Source organism: Rhopilema esculentum, chromosome 3, assembly GCF_057945365.1.
Source record: "Rhopilema esculentum isolate cy_ngs chromosome 3, ASM5794536v1, whole genome shotgun sequence".
Taxonomy (NCBI): Eukaryota; Metazoa; Cnidaria; class Scyphozoa; order Rhizostomeae; family Rhizostomatidae; genus Rhopilema; species Rhopilema esculentum.
The window spans coordinates 4421212-4440312 of record NC_142817.1 but is presented as its reverse complement, the minus strand read 5'-3'; the positions used below and the strand labels follow the sequence as shown (position 1 = coordinate 4440312).

The window sequence follows — 19101 nt, the reverse complement described above, 5'->3', positions numbered from 1 at the left end:
TTTATATAACTAACAAACCAAAATTACTTATTACATTACATGAGAACACTAACTGCGAGCATAGAAACATGAGAGCTTTGATTGAGTAATTTTGTGGAAATCAGTGATCCCAACTGATGTCAATATATTCAGAAAAGAATTTGAAAAGGAAGTAGCTATATCGTAGCAAAAACGTTATCGGAGATTTTGCCTTTGAAACGAAAAGCTACATGCGAGCTCATTTTGCGCGAGAAGTGGTGTGTTTCAATGTTGAGTATTGCGATATAATAGCAACGTCATTTTGTCCATCTTTTAACTACTTACAGCTTTAATGGGATTCGTCTTGATTTTAATGCTGCGAATGAGTCAATGAGTTTATCGCTCGTTGGTGTTCTGTCACGGTGAACTTGCAGAAGAAGTAGGGATTCTAATCTCTCCTCAGACATTGTTGACCGAATTGCTGTCAGGGTACTATTCAGTTTAGAAAATAGTCGTTCGGGTTCTGCTGTTGTCACCGGTAGCACAGTGAGAATGTTGAGTAATGTATGCAAATTAGGAAATACATCACCTTGGCAGTCGCCTAAAGCGCCGATAGCGGTATTTGCTACTGTACTTGTTCCACGTGACAGCCATTGCTGCTTCCAAATTTCATACTCTCCTTCAACAATGGACAAGGGGTCTAAAAAGACTCCGTATTTTAGTGCTGCAGGCAAAATATCTTGCCAAGTTGATTCTTTGACGAAACAAGGCAGAATTCTTGTAAGCGTCGCAATCTTCTGCTGATGGGGACCAAATCTTGCTTTCATATCTCCAGCCACTTCATCAAGAAGAGGTAAAAACACATTGATACGATAATAATCAATGGCTTTTTGATTGGCTTCACCTGCATTTGATCTGAACCTGGATTGACTGACTGCTCGAGGAATTGCGTGCATCTCTTCTCTGGTCACTCCAATATTTTCGCCAAGAAGCATTGCCTCTTCAAACATCGAAGCAAACTCATTTTCTTCACCTTTACGCCACGTGTAAAGCTTTGACTGTGTCGCAGAAATCGTCGACATTGCTTTCACAAGATCGCTACCAATTTGTTGCAAAGAACGGGACACTGGGCGAAGTACAGCAGACACTTTCTCGGCCAATACTAGCGCTACAAGGAACTGAGGGTCTTGCAAACTTTTTAACAATCTCCTGGCATCTTTTCTTGTATCTAATGAGTCCCAAGCGAGCATTTCCTCCAAGCACACAACGATGTAAGGCAAAAGCTGTCGTGCAACCAAAACTGATTCATGTCTTTCGACAAATCTTGTTTCACAGAGGGTCACCAACTGCCGTCGCTGAAGCTCTTCAATTGATTCTCGTGCTATGACTGCTTGCAAATAGCTGTTTCTTTTCGCATGCTTGAAGAAATTGTTGATATCTTTGATGTCATCCATGCAATGTCTGATTGCTGGTATCTTTGCGGCTCGAGAACAACTTAGATTTAGCGCGTGCATGCAGCAGTGGAAGTAGTCAGCGAGTGGCGCAGCAGATTTGATAAAGGAGCAAACACCAACTCGCTCACTGGACATCGATGCAGCACCATCATATCCTTGACCAACGAGGTACTGCAAATCCAACCCAAGCTCACTTATATGGCGGAGTAGAGTCTCCCCTATTGCCTTGCCACATAGCTTAATTTCATTGTGCTCTGTTTCATCTGATTGGTCACTGCTTTTTATGTCTGCAATCAGGTCTAAAATTGCGACCGGTTCTTCTTTGATAATTTTTGGCACATTTTTTGTGTCAACGTAACGAATTGCAATGACCAACTGTTCTCGTTTCGCACAATCTTGGGTTTCGTCGGCCATTATTGTCCAAAATTTTGCATTTTTTACATCTCTTACTATGTCCTCTTTGACAATATTTCCTGCACAGGCAATTAGCTCGTTTTGTATCGTTTTGCTTACCAAAGAAGCATTGCGTTTGCAAGATTTCAAGTGATCTTTCAAGTTTGTATCTCCTCCCCGTACTCTCAATCGCAGCAATGCCCTGAAGTTTCCATCATTGTGCTTGGGTTCCATCCCAGTTGAATCTACTGGTCCATCATCACGATGGCCTCTAAGCGCAATATTTTGCCTGGCGCATGTTAGAAGGGTGTCGATGATGGGAACCAGCGCAGTCCTGTTTCTTTCAATCTCTTTCTGCCTTTCAATGTTCATTATTGATCGAACGTCCTTCTCACTCCCAGGTGTTGCACGGCTCAAGAACTCCGTGTACTTTATGGCACATGTCTTATGAAAAGATGTTTCTTGGTGACTTGTGAGGGCTCCATTTTTCCCTGTCAAGTCTGAAAAGTTTACAAGAGGCTTGTTAACAAGTTTGCCCATTGACTGGCCTGCTCCACCTCCGTATTGTGCACCTCTTCCACCTCCACTCTCGCACGTCTTGAATAAAACGCAATAAACACACCAAGCACCGCAACATTTTGGCTCTCTGCTGACAGCTAGCCAGGGGAAGGTTTTCAAGTGATTTTCACCCAGAAAACGCTTCGTTGTCGAGGACATACCAACCATGAGCTGATTCTTTGGTTTTTTCTTTTCAGAAAATGGATATTCATCCCTTCTCTGCGGCACCCACCTCTTCGATAAATATGCTTCCCTTTCGTTATCTGTCAGCTGTTCTCCTCGTTTTGTTTTCATTATAGCTCTACCAATGTCATATCTATCAGATATTGCAACATTTACTTGTGTCGCCATACAACAGAGGTCTGGGTGTGTTTCCTCTTCAGGACAATCCTGGACTACCGCAACTTGGCTTTGTGTGTCGAATTCTTCACCAGTAGATTTTGATTCAAATTCTTGGCAAGTGGTAGTTTCACATGTTTTAGAGATTTCAGGGTTATCTCCAACTGAACTGGTGCGGCTACTTTTTGAGAAGAATGATTCAAGAGTTCTTGATTTCTTTGGCGGACCAGACATTTTAATCAAACCTCCAGTCGGCTTTATTCTCTCGCTTTCAGTGAGGCAATAAGTTGCAAGTGGATGTGTAACACAAGAATTATGATAAGCCTAAAACAATAGTTCAATGCAAAATTAGATGTGACCGGATCTCGCGGCTCATATGGACTATGGTTTAACACAAATCATGACTGCGATCATGAATGAATGACGTCTGCAAACGTTAATGGTTGAGAAAGTTATGGCTAAAATGGGTTACAGTTCAAACATTGTTCATCGTGTTATTGCGATTGTGATACCCAAAAAGCGTCACTATTTCCAACAAAAGCAAAACAGTACCTATAACTACTCAGCTTTGCCTGTTATGCTGCGATGAATTTTTGGTGACTACCCATTTTGAAAATTTACCATTCAAATTATACGCACCAAATACGTGGGGACTTTTGCTCATTTTCTAAATCTTTTTTTCATCTTAAGGGTACGTGTCTTATGCCGGCTTCTTGAACACAGGAATTATAATGTCATTCACGAACTCTGATGCGTCATAGTTCCCCTCCCAAGTCAAGCGCGAAAGCTGCTGACCAAATATTCAATATGAATATTTGTAAAGGCTGAAATACACGATCAGTTTTTTATGTCAGTTTTCCCCAAAGTTATTTCTATATCCGTTTTTCATCAGTTTAACTAAAGAAGCGCGTGTTTACACGATTAGCCAAAGTTCATCAATTTTTCATCATGTATTTTAGCCTTTACTTCGCTTGGAAGTTTCTCGCAGCAATGAAGTTTCTTAATTTTCAGTGTTCTGAGAGTGTACCTTCTTATGAAATTTTTTGATAGAAAGGGGCGTTTCCCGCGTTCGGTGAGACTTTGAAGGGCGTGTCTGTGAAATTTTCGCAGGCCTCCTCTTCTTTCATAAATGGCCCTCCCCAAACGCAGACGCTGGATCCGCCCCTGGCGAGAAAGAGATCGTAGAAATTGCTAGCCATCCTATTAGGGTCATCCGATCTACATGACATAGCCATCTCCCAGTCAATGCTATGCAATTCATTAAGAAAAGAGTCACGGTCATAATTTTTCAAACTGCGTGACTCTGTCTTAAATTTCTGTTTGATCTATTAACTAAAACGTTTTATTAGGCTCTTTATCTTTATTTCAGTTAAGTTAAGTGAGCTTCTGCTAGATGCCCAGAGCATCATAGAGCAACTAATAAATTTTTACTGAATGTTTTATCTTCGACAAGATCAAATTACAATATTTACAGCAATGCTGACATTTACAGCACATGTTTTGTTTTTGGTTCTGGGCATTTCGCTTTGTTTTAAGTTTTGATAAGAGAGTCTTTCCGATGGTTATACGAGAATTACAATACATGAACTCTGTATCGAACTGACAAGGAAAATAGACATTTTCACAAATCCCAAAATTCAATACTGTACATTTTCGAAATCAATACTGCACGTTTTTAAATTAATACTGAACAAAGTGTGTAATACTGCACACTAAAATAGGCCCTGGACAGAGCATTATTGAAAGATTCAAGAAAGGAACATGAACAAATTACATAACAAAATATAGGCAACATTGGAAAAATCCTTTTTCCCCTTAATTTTCATCTAATTTGCATCATTTATTGATCATTATGACCGTAAACATTTGTGTGAACCCCCTCCCTCCATCTTTGATTAGGTAATATGTGAACGTTCCCATACCCAACTGCCAACGCATCGATAATCTTATCCAGATACAACCATTCTGAATGAAGAGAACATAGGATTGTACTCAGTTAATACTTCAAAAGTGAGAACCCCCTCAGCTATTCGATATCAGGCATTTGAAATAATTCGCATTAGTCATAAGTGAAGAAACTAATTTGCGCTGGTCGTAAGTCTTGGTTAATCACAAGTTATGGGCGTTTTTGAAGATTTCGGAAAACCATTCAATAAAGTATACAATTACAAGGAATTAGCAAAAAACTGGTGGAAATTTGATACATCATTGATACAGTTTTTCTCAATTTAATGGTGAAGCTAAACTAAACTGTAAAATCTTTGACGCCGAAACCATAACCACGGCGAACTTTTTATGCAAACGTTTTTTCAAGACGTCGATTTATGGTTGCAATCAATCTTAGTTCTGTGCGAATATTGATAATTGCCTTTCGAAAGTTCTTTGAAAATATAACTTGAAGCAAAGGCGTACCGGGAATTTTCGCCGTGTCCTAGTGGGCCAAGGAGTGATGGGTGGAGAGAAAATGTGGATAATATTTCGCAGGTAGAGAGGCCGAAATTCCCAGCAAGTTAAAGAAAAACAAACAGCAGAAATGGAAAAAGCTGAAGAAATGAGAAGGAAATCAATAGAAACAATTGGAGAAAGCAGGAAGAGAAAGGAAGGGGAGGGGAAAAATGTAAGTGAAAAGAAAGGTAACATTCCGCAGAAAACCTTTCAAAATTATTCAAGAAAGAATCAGAGTTGACAGCTGACTCAATCCGGGCTGACTCACAATTGCGTTTCGTTAACTCAACACAGGTCGAACCCAGTTAGCTTTTTGTAGTGTAAACCGGGCTTTCGATTGGAAATAATTTCACTTGCTTTCATTATTAAGCGTCGGACGAAGAGTTTAAGTGAATTTTGTTCCACTTTTCCGAGCTATTTTGAACATTATTTCTTCCTTGTACTCATATTGTAGTTTTCTAAATATATTATCTATCAGTTCAATATTGCGTAGACAGAATATGCTCAATGCATTCTAAACAACAGTTTACACCATTCAATCTTTTCCTCTCTTGGGTACAGTTAAATGTTAGCTGTAAGTCAGCGCTGTGAGTTATTTTTCTCCGATCGCAGTAGCTGCCTAAAAAATTCACAATATCTTTGAAACGCGTTCAGATTTGTAAGAGTTATTAGTTTCTATAGACGAAACACTGAAGCAACGAACATCGTGGAGAAATCAGTTTTGTTGATTTTCTTGATTACTTAGATAAAACATGAATCAAAACTAAGGACGAAAATTTGCATAAAAAGAAGCATAAACAAAGGATATTCCTAAGAATTCGGAGCCTGGAGAAATCCCGAAATAGGCAGGCTTAAGAAGGCATCTTTCAGAGTTGTTTTAATGTTCGCAACTTTTTGAAAATATAATTTTCGCAACTTTCAATCTCCAAAATTTTCTTAAAAAAAGAAATTATGCTTTTTTGCTTTGCTCTACTTTTAGAATGAATGTATAGCGAAGGGCGGAGGGAGTGTGAGAAGTGACGTAATTGGCATTATAATAGAGGGGTTAAGAAAGATGGTGACACAGGGTGGCATGGGGCCTGAAAATCTTTAAATTATAAGTGATATCAATGATGTATAACCCTGTCATCAATGTCAAATGTCTTGTCTACACTATACTATCGAACCTTGTTTCAGCCTTGGTAGGGGGTAGAGTGAACCCAAGTAATATTTTCTGTGGTGCGAACACAAAGTTACCTAGCCAAGATTGATCTGGGATGATTTGTCTCGTCTCGGCCTAGGTTGTCTCGGCCTAGGTTGTCTCGGCCCGGGCTGACTCGGCCTAGGTTGTCTCGGCCCGGGCTGACTCGGCCCGGGCTGACTCGGCCCGGGCTGACTCGGCCCGGGCTGACTCGGCCCGGGCTGACTCGGCCCGGGCTGACTCGGCCCGGGCTGACTCGGCCCGGGCTGACTCGGCCCGGGCTGACTTTAAGGTTACGGTAGACGTTTTCTGGACGAAGCCATTTTTCGATTTCTTCATTTTCTTGAGCCGAATTTTCTAAGGCACACAATTTTAACCATGTTTGAAACCAGGAGAACTTTTGAAACAGCAAAAAATTCCATGTAAACGGAAGTTTCCATAACTTCTTTATCAAAGCTACTAGTTTAGGTCTTAAAATATCTTGACTTGTTAAGCAGATTATCTTTTCTTTGCGGTTGTGGTCGCATGTCTCATTTACAATATCGCATGGCACATTGATATGTCCAATCATGTGTTTATTCAAACTCGGCCCGGGCTTATTCATCTTAAAGCTTCAAGTGACTTGACACTGATTTCACAATGGTTATACAGGTACGAAAAAGCTATTTTGTTTCCAAGGTACTAATCGAATGGCTCAAAAATTTGCACACGGCCAGGACAGATGTCGGGTAGGCAAAATGTGTCTCAAATTTGTGTAGCTGGGAATCAGTTTACTGCAAACTATGTCATAATTCAATTAAATTAGGAATTATACTTGAAAAAATTAACGAATTATAAAAGGACGTTTCGAGCATAGCCCGTTATCAAATTAGTATATTTATGTCGTAATTCATTCTTAAAATCACATGCAATGTATGACGGAATGGGAAATTATATTGCAAGCAAAACTGGGGCTTGTCCCCAGGGATGGCGCCAGAAAAGAAATGCTGTGGGGGGCTGTAATGTCAGAGTGCCGACAGTGAGTGAACCATCAACAAAAATCTAATATAACACCATTTCCGCTGTGGTAATTCCAGTTAAAAAAATGAAAAAAAACTGAAAAAAATCAAACAATGAAAAAAAAATTAAAAAATCACGAAGTGGAAGTTATGAAAGCGCCGACATTATGAAAGTGCTGAGACAACATAGGCTTAAAATTTTTCAAAATTGACTTGCCAACGGAGGGGCCCAATGAATTTTTTTGGGGGCTCCTGCCCCCCAAGCACTCCCAGTGGCACTGTTGTCCCCGGAAAAATATTTTAAATCACGCTATTTGGTAATTCAGAAAATGCCGAAATTTAGTGTCTTTTCTTTTCACACTTTGCTCTGGGAAGACGATTATCAGTCAAATTGACTGTATTTGAAACTCTGAAAGGGTGGCAAAATATTTAACGATGTAAAGCGGCTTGCAGATTTTGAAAGTTAGACTAAAGCCCAAAGCCTAAAGCCATTTTTCAGTTAGCGCGACACTTTCTTTTAAGATTTTACAGAGAAAGCAACTTCTCTTTCCAGCGTAGGAGACGAGATTATTTTCGATTAAACACGCAATCTTCTGAAATTTAGCAAAATAATGACTTCATTCTCATCAAACGGTAATTTATGAATTTTTGAAAGTTTTAAAGCGTTTCTTTGCAAAAATAAAGAGGGGCTTTAGCTCCTACTAGCCTATTATGATGCCCGTACAATTATGCGTAATTATGGTCAGGCATTGAACATGTGCTTATAAAACTATTGACTTTTCAGAAAGATATCTGACAACATCATTTGGAAAAATGGGTTCTAAGGGATCCTCATGCCACCCGTTTGTGCAAATTGATAATTTATAATCATGTTTTTTATAGGAAATTTTTTTGTTGCAATTAGTGCAAAACCCTGCAAACCCCATGTACCTTAGCCATGCAAGTGTAGCGAGGAAATTGCAGAAATTTTGAACACGTGTATAGGCCATGAGGGAGAAACCACAAACAGAAAGACGATAATATACACAATCAATAATAACATTTCAAAACAGCAACAAAACAAACAGAAGCTACAAAACCTTAATAGAAACATAGTCATTTATCTCTTGTAAACGGAGTCACTATTTCATGTTTTGTCTGGACAGTACAACAAAAAAGTTTTATTCGGCTCTTTATCTTTCTTTTAGTTAAGTTAAGTGCGCTTCTGCTAGATGCCCAGAGCATGTTAGGGCAGGGCAACTGATAAATTATTACTGAATGTTTTATTTTCGACAAGATCAAATTACGAAATTTACAGCAATTCTGACATTTACAAGTAGATGTTTTGTTTCTGGTTCTGGGCATTTCTCTTTGTTTTAAGTTTTGATAAGAGAGTCTTTCCGATGGTTATACGAGAATTACAATACATGAACTCTATATCGAAGTGATGAGGAAAATTCACATTTTGTGAGCAAAGCAGGAATCTGGGATAGCCGCAAAAAGACATTTTCACAAATCCCAAAATTCAAAACTGCACATTTTGGAAATCAATACTGCACGTTTTTAAATTAATGCTGCACAAAGTGTGTAATACTGCACACTAAAATAGGCCCTGGAAAGAGCATTATCATTCAAGAAAGGGAGATGCACAAATTACATAACAAAATATAGGCAACATTGAAAAAATCCTCTTCCCCCATAAATTATCATCTAATTTGCATCATTTATTGATCATTATGACCGTAAACATTTGTGTGAACCCCCTCCCTCCATCTTTGATTAGGTAATATGTGAACGTTCCCATACCCAACTGCCAACGCATCGATAATCTTATCCAGATACAACCATTCCGAATGGAAAGAACATAGGATTATATTCAGTTAATGCTTCAAAAGTGAAAACCCTCTCAGCTATTCGATATCAGGCATTTGAAATAATTCGCATTAGTCATAAGTGAAGAAACTAATTTGCGTTAGTCATAAGTCTTGGTTAATCACAAGTCCTGGGCGTTTTTGAAGATATCGGAAAACTGTTCAATAAATTGTACAATTATGAGGAATTGGCAAAAAACTGGTGGAAATTTGATACATCATTGATATAGTTTTGCTCAATTTAATGGTGAAGCTAACTAAAGTGTAAAAACTTTGACGCCGAAACCATAACTACGGCGAACTTTTTATGCAAACGTTCTTTCGAGAAGTCAATTGATGGTTGTAATCAATTTTAGTTCTGTGTGAATATTAATAATTTCCTTTCGAAAGTTTTCAAGTTTTTTGAAAAATATAAGATTTCTTTTGATAAAACTTTTTTGATAAAAAAGAAATTACGCTTTTTTGCTTTGCTCTCCTTTTTAATGAATGTATAGCGAAGGGCTGCGGGGAGTGCGAGAAGTGACGTCATTGGCAATATAATAGAGGGGTTCAGAGAGGTGGTGACACAGGTGGCAGGGGGCCTAAAAGTCTTTAAATTATAAGTGATATCATTTATGTATGACCCTGTCATGAATGTCAAATGTCTTGTCTACACTATACCATCGAACCTTGTTTCAGCCTTGGTAGGGGGTAAAGTGAACCCAAGTAATATTTTCTGTAGTGCGAACACAAAGTTACCTAGCCAAGGTTGATCTGGGATGATTTTTGCCCAGGTGGCCTAGGTTGACTCGGCCTAGGTTGACTCGGTCTAGGTTGACTCGGCCTAGGTTGACTCAGCCTAGGTTGACTCAGCCTAGGTTGACTCGGCCTAGGTTGACTCAGCCTAGGTTGACTCGGCCTAGGTTGACTCAGCCTAGGTTGATTCGGCCTAGGTTGACTCGGCCTAGGTTGACTCGGCCTAGGTTGACTCGGCCTAGGTTGACTCGGCCTAGCTTGACTCAGCCTAGGTTGGCTCGGCCTAGGTTGACTCGGCCTAGGTTGACTCGGCCTAGGTTGACTCAGCCTAGGTTGACTCGGCCTAGGTTAACTCAGCCTAGGTTGACTCGGTCTAGGTTGACTCGTCCTAGGTTGACTCAGCCTAGGTTGACTCGGCCTAGGTTGACTTGGCCTAGGTTGACTTGGCCTAGGTTGACTCGGCCTAGGTTGACTCGGCCTAGGTTGCCTCAGCCTAGGTTGACTCGGCCTAGGTTGACTCGGCCTAGGTTGACTCGGCCTAGCTTGACTCAGCCTAGGTTGGCTCGGCCTAGGTTGACTCGGCCTAGGTTGACTCGGCCTAGGTTAACTCAGCCTAGGTTGACTCGGTCTAGGTTGACTCGTCCTAGGTTGACTCAGCCTAGGTTGACTCGGCCTAGGTTGACTTGGCCTAGGTTGACTTGGCCTAGGTTGACTCGTCCTAGGTTGACTCAGCCTAGGTTGACTCGGCCTAGGTTGACTTGGCCTAGGTTGACTTGGCCTAGGTTGACTCGGCCTAGGTTGACTCGGCCTAGGTTGCCTCAGCCTAGGTTGACTCGGCCTAGGTTGACTCGGCCTAGGTTGACTCGGCCTAGCTTGACTCAGCCTAGGTTGGCTCGGCCTAGGTTGACTCGGCCTAGGTTGACTCGGCCTAGGTTAACTCAGCCTAGGTTAACTCGGTCTAGGTTGACTCGTCCTAGGTTGACTCAGCCTAGGTTGACTCGGCCTAGGTTGACTTGGCCTAGGTTGACTTGGCCTAGGTTGACTCGGCCTAGGTTGACTCGGCCCGGGCTGATTCGGCCCGGGCTGACTTCGATTTTTCGAGCTGACTGCGAGCCACCCTGCGATTTTGACGTCAGACCGCCCCTGAGTGTGGTTTTGAAATAGTTCAAAAATTTCAATGATTATATAAAATCAAAAATTGGTTACCATATTTAGATTCTGTTTTTAATATCCAAGCATAGAATTTTGACCTATTTTCGGCTATTTCTAGAGTTTGGCCTAGATATTTCATAGCAGTTTCTGTAAATAAACAAAGAAAAAGTAACTAAATCACATCTTTGTACAAATGTGTTAAGAAATTTATGCATTGAGTGGCTAAACATTGTTGCTGGATCCGTTTTAAAACAGATCAATCATTGTTTTCTGGAATTTCGACGAGACAGAAAGCACCACAGCAAGCACCGCGACTGTAAATGCTTGGAATTTGCGAACGACGGCTTCATTTTCCAATATTAACATCAATTTATAAATTTAAGTGCAAAAGAAGCCCACTCGCCAAATTTCACATCGATATTCGAAAGAGAAGTGAACGAAATCAATCCTTACTTTTACCAAATTTATAAGGGCTCGGTCTGGAGCAAGTTCCTTTTTGCCACTATTCAAAATGGCGGAAGTAAACAAATTTGCCTCACAGCGGACCTGTAAGTTATATATCTAGCGCCTTCGGCGCTTCTACATCATTGTCTTGTTGGCAGCTGCTTCATTACGAGGTTACGGTAACGCTTTGAGGGGGTATGCAGTTATGCAAGAATATTTCAAAATTTTTAGTAAAAAATTCGGACCATCGAAACAGTGAAATTCGATTGACAGACGAGGCCCCTTAGTTTTGAAAGACATTCAAAAATGTAAAGATCGAATTTGAAATATTTTACAACATACTAAAAGCTTTTTCGTCTGATTCTCCTCAGAGGATAAAACGTCAGAATAAGGCTCCAAAATAACAAGATGGAAAATATATACACTCCCTTCAGGAAAGTTTCCGGATAGTTGTTAGAGAAAATTGGTTGCGAATCAGTTGTTAGATAAATTTGTTTAAAAATTACAAGGACAGTTGTCAGAAAATTGTTTTAATCAATTTCCTCAATTTATTCATAAAATTTTTTTGCCCTTAATCTATTTATTCGTCGAAAAAAACAATCTTATCGATATGTTAGTAAACTCTGTGAAGGTTTTTCCTCGAGATGGTAGCGACCGAAGCAAAAGAATTTACTTCTGAGCAGTATCTAGAAATGATGCTACATCACAATGATAGGAAAAAGCCATCGTTAAATTGCTAATATCATTGGATGCACAAAGACTGCCGCTTTCGACATATGCAAAAAAAATTGAAAAACGAGAAGCATAAAAAATTGTCGAAACTATATTATTCTATAATTGTATATGAAAGCATAAAAATGTATCTACCCAGTTGTTGAAAGAGGCCAATCAGAAATATTCAAGCACAGTCCTAGAAGGGGGCTTATTAGGGAGGGGCTCGTTAGAGAGGGGGTGCTTTGATAACTTAAACTTTGAAATGATATTAAAATTTTCTTATGCATTATCATTGCATCATTTCTATCGAAAAAACTTTGCTAGCAGCTTTGAGAGTTTATTAACATTAGTGAAATATAATGTCTTCATCTTCATCAGATTCATTAGGATCAATTGATAACCCTTGTACCTCTTCTAAACAGACTTTGTCCTCTTGGATTCCTTTGAAAGGATCAGCAACAGTATCTCCCTAGACTAGATCTTATCATCAAGCCTGTCAAGAGTCTGTTATTATCATCAGTCAAGAGAGCCACTTAATGTGCATATTTTAAATTGCCCTGTAAACTATCACTCAACTCTCAATCGCCAATGAGTGGTAAGCTTGACAAAGAGGGGGCTTTTATCAGGTTTTTCTTTACAAGGTTGACTTTGATAGAGAGGTGGGCTTAGAGAAAAGGGGGCTTAATAGGGCCTTTACATTAGTTGTCTTGTCAGTATTGCGTTCCTCCAGAAAATCAAATCCTGGATTCTTTCATAGAGAGCAAACGAACTTCTTCTGTCCACACAAGAGCGGCTTTTTCGTTTGCATGTAGATCGATTCCAAAATTGCTACAACCATTGTCAAAATTTCTTAGAACACCAAGCAATTTGCGTTGTATTTTTATACTTTTCAATTCTTTTCCTGGATACTCCTATTGCCGCACCCCCTTCCCCCCTAAACAATGTTGATAATTTAGAGAAATATCATAGAAGTCGCAGAAAAAAGCTTACATCCTAATCCCCTACGTCGTTGTGTAGTAAACCAACATTGTTCAGAATGAAAAGAGGAATGCCATTATTTTCCCTTGGAAACTGACGTTGGTGTACCAAGACTTTGTGAAAAGATGCACGTACATGCATAAATGTGCTCCAGAAAGATTTTTGGATCTATTTTATGACATTTGGAACCTCAGTCAGACAGTCACATGTTATACTAAAACATATTTCATCCACTAAACTGCACATCACCAAATATTATCATTCATCCATGAATATTTGAACTTTCTTTAGAAAAGAAGTCTAAATTTATAAATAAAATATGACATACTGATTTCTGAAAAACTTGCTTTGGAAAACATTAGAGAACAGAAATTGCTACAAAAACTTTAATTACACATTCCGAATAGTCTAAGTTAGATTCAGTATCGTTCGAGATTAAAGTAAAGGTTCATGAGAGGATGGGGTCGAAGGAATCTCAGGGTTGTAAGAATGATATAATTTTGATTTTACACATCGATTTTACACAAATTTTGCTTTTACTAGTAAGAAATAACTGAGATGGCCGGTGTAAAAGGACTTCACAATGACCTTATTTCTCTTTTACCCATTCGCTATTGTGAGAATTGTTCCTTTTTTCAGTCTGAAATTCCCCATCGAGTTATTCAAAGTTTTTATAATTCAACTGCATTGCACAAGTTAATCATTCACTTGCAAGTTCCTTAATATTTTCATTGAGTAAAAGCTGGTTTGTTTACATGCTATAGGAACCATCGCGTATGATAAAGGTTTTTTGCTAGTACACTTGCTTATCACACCTGGTAATCTACATCAACTTCATTGATATAAGGGCCATATTATTCACTAGATAATTTCTGTATGCAAAACTTGAGTCACCAACTATTTGGCTCTACTGTATCGTAATGAACTTTTATATTTAACTATATTTCTCACTAAATGTTAAGTACATGGCAATGTATGTTGTTATTTGTATCGTTCTATGGTTTAAAAAAGCAAAATTCAGAAAAGTTAAAATATTGATTCGTCAACTAGGTAGCCAATTAGTTTCCTTTAATAGCTGTCAATACAACTTCCATTTTTACGCAAAAATCTTCCTGTGTAAAACATTTCTCTCATTTAGTTAGAAAAATCTTTGAATAAAACTATAAGGTAATTAACAGGGACAAAGCCTGACGATGACGAAAACTCAAAATGAAACTTTGAAATAAATGAAATGCAAAATTAATATCTCACTCCGGCAGACAGAGTTTCATACAGAACACCTTCCATCTTGCATAATAAAATTATATAGTTTTAGCTTTTTTCTATGGTCAAATAAAATGTCTCCAATTGGCCAGGAATTCCAATAATTGCCTGGCTTGGTATTTGTGGCATGGAATTGTATGATTAAATGACTTTCGAAAGAAAAAAATTTTGAATAAAATTTAGACCTAAACTTCTAGTCAAGGCCAAATCTACTACAATTCATATTCACTCCATTCGGCTGCTAGCACTAGAAATTTTCGAAACTCTGCACAACTTGAAACACCATGGAATACCACTGAAAGTACAAAATCAGTTAAACTTTTTTAAAATTGGAAGAGATTCGGTCAATGGAAGATTCAAAGCCGACGGACCACTGTTATTTTGGCTTGGTTCGTTAAGTTGAAAACAAAGACCAAGTTACCATGATTGCCTGTGCTCATATTATTGCATTTCAAGGTTCCTCTTATTGACTGACTGATGCAAATCTATAAAATCATTAAAACATTTATTTATGACGTCATCACTAAATGACTCTTTAAAGCTACTGTTTCTTTTTAAGTCAGAAATCTTTTCCAAGGCGGAACATGGTCATTACGAATAGAAATTTCATATGATTGATATAACTACCGTTGCAAGATAAGCTCGCTAAGCGGAGGTGCAACCAGTCCTATTGTAGTTTGTACTACTCTGCCTAACCGGCATCAAACACTCTATTAAAGACCAGCAGAACACTAACTTTCCTTGAATTATTAGATTGTGCCCATATTAAGTGCAAAGCAGATACAATTTTGGAGTTATTCTCGAATTCATTAATGCAATCATTGTGAGAATTTTTTCATTTTTTTTAGTCATTTCTATTCTGGCGTTTAGGCCTAGCTATCAGGGCAATGTTGCAATTGCATTTTTACTGCTTTATTGAACGCAGCGTTTTCAGAAAATTGTAAAAACAATTCGCGGAAATTGTAAATCCGCGAATGAGCTTGCTTATTTTTGATATTTTTGGATAGGGGCTTATTTGAGGGGGCTTATACGGGGGCTTATACGGTGGGGGGGGCTTATAAAATTATTGTAGAAATTAGGAAGACACTGTTAAAAGACCATGTTAATTTTTGTAGAAATTTCTTTATGAGCAATAAATTAATTATTACCAAAAGTATGAATTATTGTGGTAATTCAATGAAACGCTAAAGGCAACCTCAAATGACAAAAATACTCAAACTGAGGGGTTCCAATCCGATAATTTACGGTAGCAGTGGGGGCTGACTCGAGGGGGAGGGGAATTTTTACATGCCTACCATATAAACAGGACATAATGTCTCGCCTCTAGCAGCAAACGAAATGTTAGTTCACTGGTACCCATTTTTGTCCCCTTCAATGACGAAAATGTCTCCAATGTGACCATAATATAGAAAGCATTTAGAAAGGTGTAGAGCACTTTAGATACGGTAAGCATCAATTGATTGAAGTAGCTTTGAATCTTTAAAGAGCTTGGTTCAATGAAGAATTTTTCATCATCCTGAAAGTGGATAGAAAGCTTAAAAAATCAATTCTTCGTCTCATCATAAGGACTATCAATAGATGCATTATTAGGACGTTTTTGTGAATGTAGTTTTAAGTGGAGGTAGGATTCTCATTAAGAGGCAAAACTTTTCTTTACATCTAGCTCCGAGGCACGTTTGATGTTGAATTCTTTAACACTTGTGCAAGTAGTTGTTAAATTTGGTTTTTTTGAAATTTTCGTAAATTTGTGATAGCTGTGTTATTCGAATTAGATCATTTGCTTTTTATTTTGTAATTAAAAACTAGAATTATTTGTCTTCGAATTATAATAGATTACAAAACAAAACAAACAAACTCTGAATGGCCGATACAATATAAAGAATAAAAGTCTCCCAGCCAGTCAAAGATTTGGAATCTATGCTATAAAGGACTTTTTCAGCGTGCAAGATAGGTTAGCATTTGTTCCCATTGACCCCTGCATAAATCTGACACAAAAATCAGATTTTGAAATGTTGCAACGTTTCAGAAGGCTGTTGAGGATTGACAGGTCACGAAACGCTTATCATACAAGTTTATCAATAAGTCGGTTAACACAGGAATTCATACAAATGTTTTTGATAATCTTCTCATTTGGAGGCGTGTTCCCAACGTTTGGAAACCAAGATAAGGCTGATCAAGTATGTTTGTGCTGCAACGAGTGCAATGAATTCAACGTCATGAAAAATAAATTATACGTGTTAAGAACGTAATTTTGTTAATGAACCTTCAGTGCCTAAGATTCAAAATTATAAATATAATCGATTTCACATTGTTTGAATATTTGATGATTTTTAGTTGTTTCCCAAAACAAATCTTTTTTATTACACACTCTTTTATCAGATGCTAGGCCAAGGAATACTGCTCAGTCTCTTGATGCTTTTGTTCACTTATGTTCAAAAAGTTTTCAGGAAGAAAAATGATATTAAAAAACATAATATATTATAGTATAAAAACAAAAATATACAAATGACATGCATGTATACAAGGATATATAATGATAAACAAAAACAAAATATGTTATGAAATAAAAGAGAGCAGGGAGTCCTTCTTTCGTTTATCTCAATTGAACCAGAAACAGGTACCTTATAAACTATCAGGGTTCTTATAGACGGCTTCTCATACAAAATTCGTGTACAATAACCCTTTGGGTCTATTTTTGATAATTCGAACTTTTAATGATTTTAAAACATCTATGGAATTACAACGACAGAATGGCGTACTTAAGGCAAGGAAGTGGTGAAAAAGAGGCTCATGGAGCAAGTCTATATACGCACTAGACAGTGGATGTATGTACGTTTATACGGGAGAAAATCCGAACCTACCAATATTGTTTGATAAGAGCCGTTTTTATTAATTAGGGCGACTCTAGCCCTGTTTACAATACACAAACTAACTTAAGTTCGCCCTAGGTTTAAAGTAACCCTGGTCGAACCCTGATGCGTTTACACTGGAAACTGTCAACTTTGAAGCGTAAATGGAATCAAGGGCGAACCTGGGTTAGCTTGATATCGACGCATGCGTAATACACACAAATAGAAGGTGAGGATAAACAAAATGGTGGCAGTCAGCGTGTATAGTTTTTGTGAACTATACAAAATACAATGAATCAGCTTTAAAAAGCAATTATTCCCAGTGCAGGCTTCGTACAGTGACAAAACTCTGCATTTGCGCTTTGCTTTGTTATGCAATATTCACAATTGCTGAATTGCTGTCACTACGCATGCGTCCTACCCAGGTTCGCCCCAGGTTTGTGTTTACGCTACATTTTATCTAAACTAACCCAGGCTCGACCTAAGGCGAACCCACCTTTCGAGATGGGTTGACCTAGATTAGTTTATACCTTGGCGAACCCAGGTTAGTTTGTGTAAGGTAAACAGGGCTTCTGTTTTGACAGAGTTTTTCCATCTTTTTCTTCTCGCATGCCATGGTACTAGGCTCTAATATTTACTTTCAGATAGGAAAAAGATGAAAGATTTTTTGACATATTTTGATCTTAGTACACTAAGATCGTAAAGCTCTGCAAGTGGTCTATATGACCCCAAATCGAATCTCCAAGGGGCGTGGAGAACAGATAACCTTACTGATACGTGGCCACAGACTTAAAAAAATTAATACCTCAAGTTCTCTCTTTCTCTCCAGTTTTCTCTTTCTCTCCAGTTCTCTCTTTCTCTCCAGTTCTCTCTTTCTCTCGAGTTCTCTCACTATTGCAATAAGAAACAATTTCAATCTGTAAAGTCTTAAACTTAGAACAAATCTTATGGCTTGTCGATCTATTGATCCCCTTTTTGAAAATACTATTTACTCTTTCTCCGATTAAGGGGCCAAAAATGGATATCAACGGACCTTGCTTTCATGGTAACGACAATTTTAGTTACGAACTTTATCAGTAGAAATGACTTCTGAATGAAATCTAATCAATGCTCGTAAGATTTCTTTTCCAAAGATTTGTAATCCATAACAATCTGATATGGCAAGAAATTTCTTTTCTACAAAACAATACTGACTAAAGGTGATATTATTCTGTTCGTTATCCAATAAACGGAAAATTCTAAAAGAATTTATTGATAAAAAACACATCTTGTGATTATGGTTTGAAAATGAGTCATAGTTTTTAACATTTTCAATGCCATTTTTCGGCTAGCAGTCATTTTTTCACCTGCAAGTAACATACTGTAGAAATCAGTGGCAGGCACTATGCTCTGGGGAGAAAAGACAAACATATTTAGGCCACGCCCTTTTTCCGCCAGAAAACACCCTTTATCCAACAAGGAGCACCAATTTTACCTGAAGTGAACGTCCATGGCTCATAGCTACTTTGGATGCGTAAAGCCGCAGTTTCAAAACCATCGAATTACATTCAAAAAGTACGTTGCCAAAATATTACTCTTATTGACACTCCGCGTCACATAACATTTTATTCCAAAGATAAAAAGCTGCTCAATTTAGCCCGGTTTCCAGTCACACTCTGCTTACAGTCACAACTTTTCATGCAACATTTATGACTTTAAAAGTCTTCTGTAGAAGATTCACAAAAAGCAAAGAGATAAAGCAAGATATAGTTGCATTTTTGGCCTCAAACCTTAAAAAAAATCAAAGAGCTG

The 19101-nt window shown here is 38.2% G+C and overlaps 1 protein-coding gene across 1 annotated transcript; it reads right to left on the bottom strand.

Annotated features, from left to right (window-relative positions):
• Nucleotides 1–299: 299 nt before the first annotated feature.
• On the bottom strand, nt 300–2936 carry LOC135692350 (52 kDa repressor of the inhibitor of the protein kinase-like). The gene has a single exon (XM_065210448.2). The coding sequence runs from the start codon at nt 2934–2936 to the stop codon at nt 300–302; it is 2637 nt and encodes an 878-aa protein (XP_065066520.2).
• Nucleotides 2937–19101: the final 16165 nt, after the last annotated feature.